At 38.8% G+C, this 10,328-nt stretch overlaps 1 protein-coding gene across 1 annotated transcript; it reads left to right on the top strand.

Annotated features, from left to right (window-relative positions):
• Positions 1-9,584: 9,584 nt before the first annotated feature.
• LOC109220265 lies at positions 9,585-9,989 on the top strand (the record flags this gene model as incomplete). The annotated part of the gene is made up of 1 exon (XM_019384721.1): positions 9,585-9,989. A coding segment is annotated over one exon (405 nt), but the record flags the coding sequence as incomplete, so codon positions are not given.
• Between the last annotated feature and the right edge of the window lie 339 nt (positions 9,990-10,328).

The raw sequence follows: 10,328 nt of genomic DNA, 5'->3' as shown, positions 1-10,328 counted from the left end.
AAAAGAGTATCTTCACAAGGTTTCGGCACCCCTCGTGCTATCATTAGTGATGGGGGGTCTCACTTTTGCAACAAGGCTTTCGACTCATTGTTTGCCAAGTATGGAGTAAATCACAAAGTGACCACCCCCTATCATCCTCAAGCTAGTGGTCAAGTGGAAGTCTCCAACAGATAAATAAAGAGTATCTTGTCCAAGACAGTCAATGCTAATAGGACCGATTGGTCGAAAAAGTTGGATGACGCCTTATGGGCGTACCAGACAGCTTACAAGATCCCAATTGGTATGTCCCCGTACAGGTTGGTGTTTGGGAAAGCTTGCCATCTTTCGGTGGAATTGGAGCACAAAGCTATGTGGGCCTTGAGAAACTTGAACTTGGAATGGGATGTTGCAGCGAATCTCCGTGTTGAGCAACTTAATGAGCTTGATGAGTTTAGATTTCATGCCTACTCCAGCTCGTCCTTGTATAAAGACAAGATGAAGTATCTTCACGACAAATATGCTCGGGAAAAGGAACTCAAATTTGGTGATATGGTTCTTCTTTTCAACTCCCAGTTATGTCTGTTTCCGGGAAAGCTCAAATCAAAGTGGAGTGAGCCATTAGAAGTTGTGTTCATGACCCGTGATCATGATCTAAGGAACAAGAATGGTGAAATATTCAGAGTCAATGGACATCGTGTGAAGCATTATCTTGGGAAGATTGATGATAGCCACGTGGTGGCTATGGTACATTTCAAATGATGTGTTGGTAACCCGCGTCGTGCCGCAACGTTAAATCAGGCGCTTCTTGGGAGGCAACCCATGTCTTTTTCTTTCTCTTTGATTTTCTTTATAGTTTAGGATTTTCGAGCTAATTGGTTGTGAGATGTTGCAGGGATTGTGTTGATACAGTGCAAAATAAGTTTGAGAAATTCGAACAGTCTCTGAAGTTTCCCAGTGCGGCCGCGGTCACCTTAGTGCGGTCCGCACTGGCATGGTCCAACAATGATGGTCTCTGAAGTTTTCCACCGCAGCCGCGTATGCGATCCGCGGTGGACCTTCACGGCCGCGGTCTGCTTTTACGCGGTCCGCGGAGGTTGCCTACTGAAACTTCATTTGGTGAAATCCAGCGCGGTCTGCGGTCCGTCTTGCGCGGCCGCGTTGGTAGGTGAGTATGGGGCCCGCATCATTTTCTATAAATAGAGCCCCAGGGTCTCAGTGTACGCTTTTCGAACTCTGAAAACTCTGAGCCCTAGAACTACTGTTCATCCCTTTCAATGTGGGCAATGTGATGTCCCGTGTGATTTCTGCCGTGGGACAAGAGCATGACCGGAATTACCCTTTTCACAACACCCTTTCAATGTATTTCCGGAACCTGGAGGTGGAGAAGAAGAGATATGATGTCAAGACCAAGCCTGTGGCTCCTTACTCTAGGTACAGTATGCAGGGTCCGGACAACTCTAAACACGAGCTACCAGACTGGCCTCTGCCCCAACTTGCCAATCTGAGGAGCCAGTTGCGGTAGAGCCTTTTACCGAGCCTCCCACTATGCTTGCTGCCACTACAGTTGAGGACTTGCCTCCAGGACCTTCCTTTGTTGCTGGTCCCAGTACTTCAGCTGGCCCGGGGGTTACATCTTCCCGGATGTATCCCGTCACTGCCCACCAGTTTAGCCAGACATTGGCCAGTTTGAACAACTGGATATCAGCTGCGACATCCAAGTTGTCTACATTGTCTTCCACCATTGAGACCCAATCAGGACCTCAGCCAGCTCAGATTCCTCAGTCCATTGAGGACACTTTGAAGAAGCTCCTGAAGAAACAGTAAAAGATTATGAAGACACAGGCTACCTTGTCTACAGCAGTAGAGTCACATGGCAAGGCTCTAAAGGAGCTTGCCAAGGAGCACAAGAAGATGAGGAGATCACGGGCTTCCAAGGAGTCTGTGAAACAACTCAGGACAGATGTGGACAAGCTATTGGCAGACCAGATGCCTCTAGACTTGCTATTCAGGGACCCAGCCCCAGCCCCAGCAGCACCACTAGCAGAGCCACAGCAGGAGCAGGCACCCAGACAGCCAAGGAAGAAGAGGAAGCTCCCCAGTACAGCAGATGCAGTTATTAAGGTGGCAGCCCCACAGGAGGCCTCCTCCAGCTTGCCACATGATGCACCTGACATCCAGACGGTCCAGGAACAGGCCCCAGTCCCAGCAGCTGAGCAGCAGGGGACCGGGAACCAGTTTGAGGATCCCGCACATACAGAGGACTTGGGGACCACTGATGATCCCATGCAGACAGACCAGGCTTAGGGAGCTCATATATCCTTTCTTATGACTTTTTTATGCTTAGTTTGATAGTTGGCATTGGGACAATGCCAGCTTTTATTCATGGGGGTGCGCCCTAATTTTTTGTTGATTATCTGGATGATTGTATATATTAGTTGACTCAGTTTATGTTTTTGGTTGATTTTCTATTTTGGTCTGTATATAACTTTACATTTAGCTACTTTTATCGTACTTTTTATTCTCTCTTTGGTCTGTATATAAAGTTACATTTTTGTACATATTCATCCCCCGTTGTATATTCTAAGCCCCTATTGTAAATATTCATTCTATTTTCAATTTTCGTATTTTCGTAAAAAAATTTCATTTTTTAGCTTCATAGTTAGGCTCGCATCCCTTTGTTTTGTTTTTGGGATTTTTCAATAAGCCCTTGGTTTTCTTAAGGCGACGGTTCTTTCCAAGGGTAGAGTATTGTGTGAACCGGGTGGCTCTTCCCGATGATGGATGGCATGACAACCTTCTTAAGGGTTTGAGTCCGTTTTTGCTTTTTTTTTTTGTTTTTAGTAGTTTTTAGTTAAGAGTACTTCAACCATAGCTTCACTTGGGCCTAACACATTTGTCTTTGATCCCATGGTCAAAGACAAGTGGTTGTGTTTAGGATGGTGAAAGTAGTGACCTTGAGACTCTTGAGTTAACCAAACAAACATCATGTGGTCTTTCGGGATTATTGTGTGCTCAATCGTATCTAAGGTTGTTGTGGGCCCTCGACTCTATGTCTTAAGCAATCCTTGAGTGTGTGTGGTGAGAATTATGAGTCCAAATCCCGAGCCAATGGTCTAGAACTTGCCCCGAATGTTTGTTGAGGCGAAATTTTGAGTGAAGTTCGACTCTAGAAGCGATTATAGGCTCTCTTTGATCCAAATGATAAGTTGAACAATTATATAGCCTACCTATGAGATAATCCCTAGCTAACCCTTTTGAGCCTTAAACCTTCTTCTTTCAAGAACCAATGCTACAAGCCTATACCCGTTCTAAATTCTACCCTCTCTTGGCACCCACATCTTCCCTTGAGTAATAGCAAAGTCTATGTTTGGGGGGAGAGACAAGAAAGGAAACAAAAAGGGGTAAAAGGTACAAAAGAAAAAGAAAAGGAAGGCAATGAAAAAGGAAGAAAAGAAAAAGACAAAAAGAAAGCCCAATATGAAAAAGAATAAAAAGGGATTCAAAGAAAAACAAAAGTGAAAAAGGTGTGGAAAAAGTAGAAAAAGGAGAAATGTTTTGAATTACGTAAGAAAGAGTGACGAAGTGTCTCTCTAACCCCTTGGAAGAGGTGAAATGACTCAAAGAGTCAAGTGAATTGTGCCAGTGAATCAAAAGAAGTGCTTAAGGGAAGATTGAACCCACTTGAACAAAAACATATCCTACCCTTACCCAAAAGCCTTCACATTATCTCCACAAAAGCCCTATATGATCTTGAGTTGGATGACACTCGCATTAGTGGATACTTACATGAGGGTCAAGCATATGGTACCTAGAGCCGGACTTGTGACCTTTCCTTGAGAGAGACGAGTGAACTCCCATTAACCTTGGTTTGTGTGCGTATACTCTAAAAGGTGAGGTTTACTTAGGGAGAGTTGAGGATGTATGAGTTTGGGGATCCACAGCGACCAAAGTAATTGAGAGAGTTCTTTGATGTAAGGAATCATTTCTTGATGCTCTATTGTCACACTTGATCCATAGTTTTCAAGGTTTGAATGTTGTTAATGATCCATTTGTGTTGAGGGCAATGGTTAGTCCCAATTGATTCTTGTTGAGGTTACTTCAGGATAGCTGGAATTACTTGGATTGTCCTTTAAGGGGTGGGTCTTATTTTGTTTGCTTGAGACAAGCAAAGGTTTAAGTTTGGGGGAGTTGATAAGTCGGGATTTTAACATGTTTTATGCCCCTACTTGCCTATGCTTTGGTTATAACTTGCTACAAAATAGTCCCAAAATGCTCACAAGTTGTTCTTGATTGCAGGTTTGATCGATAAAGCGACGAATGTCAAAGATCGGCTCAAAAAGGAGTGAAACCTGCTCAAGTGTCAAAGACTAAGTAAACTGAGGAAAAGAGAACCTAGTGCGGACCGCGCAAAGGTGAATGCGGCCGCACTAGGAGGTTCAGAGAGTTGGCATTTTCAAGCTGGAGGCAACGCGGGCGCGGTACGATTCACGCGGTCTGCGGTCAGGCTCCGCGGCCGCGCTACTCTTTTGTGCGGTCCGCGGAGCAGAGATTCAGAGAGCTCACATTTTGCCAATTCTAAGCAATGCGGCCCGCGCTCGTTTTTGTATAGCCGCGCCAACTTCCACCGCGGCCGCGGTGCACTTTCACGCGGTCCGCGGTCCTCAAGTTCAGAGAAGCATAAATTGAAGTCCAAGAGCCAGTGCGGCCGCGGTCCGTTTTGCGCGGCCCGCACTGACCCCGCAGGGGTATTTTTGTCCAGTTTTTCCAGCCTTGTAAAATAGGACATTTTTTCATTTTTAGGTTATCTGATATATTCTAGACTTAGCTGCACTCGTGAGACTCACTTTTGTAGCCATTTTCGGCACTTTTGCTCTTCATTAACGATAGATTATTGTAGTTTCTTCTTAGTAATCAATTAATATGCTTAGTTCTTCATCTATTTCTTTAATTTCTGTATCTAGCATGAGTAGCTAAACCCATTAGCTAGGGTTGTGGCTAACCCTAGTATGGGTAATTGATGGGTGTTGCCATCTAGGGTTAGATTGATTATGGGTGTTTGCTATTTAGGTTGATTTTATATTTTTATTTAAGAATTGGTGGTTGCAAACACTGATTCAAGCTTTGTGGGTTTGACTCTTCTTGAGAAAGAGAGTTTATGACCCCAAAATTGACCCAACAAGGAATTGGGATGGATTCATGAGAAATGATAGTCCCAATTAACGGGTTAAATCTCGAGAGAGTAATCACCCTACTTGAACCCTAGTTGCTTGATCTAATTGGCCTACCCAATTGGTCTCGAGAGAGTTAATTGGGCAAAATTACTCACTTTACTGAGAGGTGTGAGAGTGGGTACAATTGTGCAACGGTTATAGCATAAGCTCCAAATACATCAATTTATCATTAGTAACATCTACCCGTCAATTAGCCACCTAGGAAATGTCACGACCCTAGTTCCTTCCTTCCCATTAGATATAACTTTGCAATATTTTAGTAGCATAATCTAGCGTTAATCATTAGTTTTATCATAGTAGTTATAAAATCAAAAATCAAGAATGTTTGAAGTGACATTAGGAGCACAAACGCATCTCTAGACTAGACAGAAAATCCAACTCCACTACTAGCTCCCTGTGGAAATCGATCCCAACCACTATTCGGGTAAAAGCTATTGCGACCCGCTCTTCCTACCTTGGTGTATTGTCGAGTTGGCAGCGATCAGTAGCCTTAGATTCATAAAAATTTGTTTATGTACATTTCGAACTGATGATGTATTTATTTCATACCAGCTTTTTAAATTCTAATCATAGAAGCTCATGATTTGTACTACCGGTCCTTGGGAATGTATATGATTCAGATATTTTCTTTTACTTAATTGCCTTATTAATTTCATTGGAATTGGATAGTTGTTAATTGTCTTACCTAGCGGGTTGAGTTAGGTACCATCACGACTAGTTGAATTTTGGATCGTGACACTAATTTAGAGAATCTGGGTTGAATTTAGAAAGTAAAATTATGAGAAATATAAAAAAAATTATACAGAGAAAAGTAGAATTAATGAAAGGTAGATATATTATTTAGTTTAATGAGAATTTTTTTATCATATTAACTCACTCAATTGTACCTCTATGAAATTTTAAAAAATATTAAAATTTAATTTTTTTAACTATTATATAAATGTAAATTATACAATATTTTTAGGACGTTAAATATCTGGGGGCCTAAGGCAAGGGCTTCGCCTGCCTTAAAGGTCATTGTCCATGGAGCCAGTAAAATAGAGTTTAGCCGTTTGTCCTTGCCTACAATCGACAGCAATGCGGCACAGCTCCTTCACAACCCGCAGAGAAATATCTTGGTGATCTCTCATATCAACAATACTCCAGAGTGTTGGATCCATAGTCAAAGCTCTCAACTTAGGCACAATCCTCATGCATTCACTATCCTATCAATGGTGCTTAGTTTTCCAAATAAGTAATTCAAACATTATCGTCCAAGTTTACATGACACCTTGTTGTTGCCTTTTTTGTTGCTGTCCATTTTTCCTTTGTTGAAGGAGGAATGGAGGCTCAAGGATTTTTTTTTTCAGGAGAGAAGTGAGTGTGATTTGGAGGGTTTCAAGTTTTAACCTTGTCTGCTCTCTTTCAAAGTCTTTTTTCCTCTTTACTCTTCAACCACGTGTTAAAATTTGGTTTGCAAGCACCAGGTAAAAAGGAAATGACCACAAAAAATAAAAAGTTCATCTTAATATAAATCAATGTTTTATCTATATTGTTTGCTGTAAATCTATCTCTTGTTTTGTTTTATAAAAAAGGTGGAAATGAGAATGCAAAGACAGAAAAAGAAGAAGCCAGAACCCCAAAAAAATCAGATTTTTACCTCTCTGTAATGAAACTGAAAAGGCAAGGGGGCTCAACAAATTTAGTGGCCTAAAGCCAAATTTTAATAAAAAGTGTTATATTGTTTATGTTAGAACTAATATGTATGTATGCAAAAAAGCTATTGTTACCATTTTTCTCGTACTTGTTATAATATTCTTAAATGATATAAAGTCTTTAATTTCACATAATAATATTATTACTTATATTAGTAAGAGATAATTTGAACAAATAAAATATTAGGCATGTATTTACAATATATTTCCTTTGATATTCTCGTACAAAATGCTGTTTACTTATACAAAAATTTAAGTAGTTTAATTCAAAGTTCTAAAATATTTTACTGTTAAATAATAGATATTTTTTTTCTTTTTTTTTTTTTTACAAAATGTTTATACTTTTTATTTTTTCTACAAACTTTAATATTGTCAGAAAATTTACTATTAAAATTTTTGGGGCCTCAAAATCTCGAGCGCTCAAATCAAAGTTTTACTAGCCTCCCCCTTGAGCCACCCATCCATCCTTCTAAACTAAATTTTATGGAGTCTCAATTAAGATAAGATAATAATGACCAAGAAAATCAAAGACACTGAATGTGTCATTCAGTTAACAAATGTGAATAAAGTTGGTTGTACATCATGTTCGTGGGAAAGAGTCTCAACAAAATTGGTGGCTAAAATCAAATATATTAAAAGACCCATAAACTTTTTTCACAAAATTCATAGAAGAATAAGACTCTAAAAAGGCATATATGTGAGAACGCAACATGATGTCTGCAATAGGCGTATATAATGATATTGAATTCTCCCATATACAAAAATTTGGTATTAAGCGAAAATGATAAATGGGTGAACCTATTACTCATCGAGTTTTTTTCTTAACATTGCGACACTTGCCTTAACAATTTCTTAATTACAAAAATGAGACACAAAAGAACTTGCTTTATGATGTATGAATCAATCAAATGTGCCAAAAGGAATAACTAATTTAGAGGATTTGGGTTAAATTAGAATGTAAAATAATGAGAAATATAAAATAAAATAAAAAGTATACAGAGAAAAGTAGAATTAATAAAAAGGTAAATATATTATTTAGTTTAATGAGAATTTTTTTATCATATTAACTCACTCAATCGTACCTGTATCAAATTTTAAAAATTATTAAAATTTGAAATTTTTTATTAACTATTATACAAATATAAATTATCAATATTTGTAGGACGTTAAATATTTGGGGGCCTAAGGCAAGGGCTTCGCCTGCCTTACCCTAGAGACGCCCTTGTGAAAAGGTCATTGTCCATGGAGCCAGTAAAATAGAGTTTAGCCGTTTGTCCTTGGCTACAATCGACATCAATGTGGTACAGCTCCTTCACAACCCGAAGAGAAATATCTTGGTGATCTCTCATATCAACAATACTCCAGAGTGTTGGATCCATAGTCAAAGCTCTCAACTAAGGCACAATACTCATGCACTCACTATCCTACCAATGGTGCTTAGTTTTCCAAATTTAGTAATCCAAACATTATCGTCCAAGTTTACATGACACCTTATTCTTGCTTTTTTTGTTCCTTTCCATTTTTCCTTAGTTGAAGGAGGAATGGAGGCTCAAGGAATTTTTTTCCCAAGAGAGAAGTGAGTGTGATTTGGAGTGTTTCAAGTTTTAATGCTTGCCAGCTCTCATTCAAAGTTTTTTTTTCTCTTTACTCTTCAACCACGTGTGAAAATTTGGTTGGGTGAAAGGCAACGAGCAATAGTGGTTTGATATATTCCCAGCCAGAGGCGGATGCAATGTATCGGCACGGGGTTCAACTAAACCCAGTATGTTTGACGCGCAACATAAATTTACATGTGAAAATTCATTAATATTGCAATAAATAGAAATATGAACCAATAATTTTAAAAAGACAATAATTTCAATCCTAAAAACCTTATAGTGTTGTAAAACCTTTAGTAAATGTGGATGTCCACTGCTCCCACTACTTTCACTCATGATGTAAATAACCTCCCACTACTCATTATTATTATGATCGTAACTCTCACACCTCCATAACCCCTCCCCATGATCTTCCCCCATGATCTCAATTATTAATATCATGTTTAAGACAATCATTATATAACCTTCTATGTAATAGTTTAAATAGAGGAATAAAATGTGAGATGGGACACACTTGAACACTTGATGAAATAAGAAAGTTATCCCTTCTTCTCTTATTCTATTACTTATCTTCTTGTTTTGTGTTGTTACTTTGAGCTACATTTCTTAATATGTTATCAGCCTGAAGTCAGTCTCTTTTCGTTGTTAAGGTATATTTGTTCATTCTGTTTTCTTCTTTGTATATTTTGATTTCATGATTAGTGTCTTTAATATGCAGTTTTATAATTTCTCACATCTCTGGACATGTGTAAAAATAAAGAATTCTATGTTTCTTTATTTTAAGTTGTTTGCATGATTGTCACGTGAAAGTTGTTAATTTTTATGTTAATCGAATTAATTGAGAGAAGAATACTTATTTTATGTTCGACAATTGAATTGTAAAGACATTTTCGTTTTGGTTAACATCAAAGATATTTTTATAATTTGAAAAAAAAAGTAGTATTTTCTTCTATGGAATATCACTTTAATGTATATAGATCACAAACTTGATATTATGTCCATCATTTCTTTACGCTATTATCATAATAATTTCTAATTATTTATCTTCTCTGATAGTTTTCACAATGTCGAATTTGTCATAGCTTGAGTTTGTGGCACTTGACATTTCTGGAGAGAATTACCTATCATGGGTTCTCGATGCTGAGATTCACTTAGTCGCTAAAGGCCTTGGTGACATCATTACTCAGGGTAATGAGGCATCAAGCCAGGACAACGCAAAGACCATAATTTTCCTTCGTCATCATTTGGATGAAGGTTTGAAGGTTGAATTTTTGACAGTGAAAGATCTACTTGAATTATGGACTGGTATGAAGGAAACGTATGATAACCTTAAGGATAAGATATTGCCAAGGGCTCGATATGAGTGGATGCACTTACTCTTGCAGAATTTTAAGATCGTAAGTGAGTATAACTCTGCTGTATTTCGAACAACTTCCCAATTAAAATTATGTGAGGATGTTATGAATGATGAGGTTTTGTTGGAATAGACTCTTACGACTTTTCATATCTCAAATACGGAATAATAGCAGCAGTATTGCGCCCCCTTTTTCCTCGCGGAGTCCGGGTTTCGACATTTGGGACAACTCCTTTCCTTTTGGAATTGGGTAAGAGATTTGAAGAGCCGCCACCTAACGGATTAAGGTGAGTTAGGGCACCTAGAAAAATTAACTCGTGAAACCAGTTTACATTATCAGAGATTAGGTAAGGGCTCGAAATTACCTCGAGGGGAAGGTGTTAGGCACCCTTCGAGGTCCACAACGGTGGGTCCCGGCCAAACTCAATTTAAGCGAATTAGTCTTTAAGGAAATAATTTGGTAACCTTCTAA

This window comes from Nicotiana attenuata, unplaced genomic scaffold, assembly GCF_001879085.1.
Source record: "Nicotiana attenuata strain UT unplaced genomic scaffold, NIATTr2, whole genome shotgun sequence".
NCBI classification, from domain to species: domain Eukaryota; kingdom Viridiplantae; phylum Streptophyta; class Magnoliopsida; order Solanales; family Solanaceae; genus Nicotiana; species Nicotiana attenuata.
The sequence above is the reverse complement of the archived record's forward strand: the minus strand, read 5'-3'. Positions and strand labels throughout refer to the sequence as shown.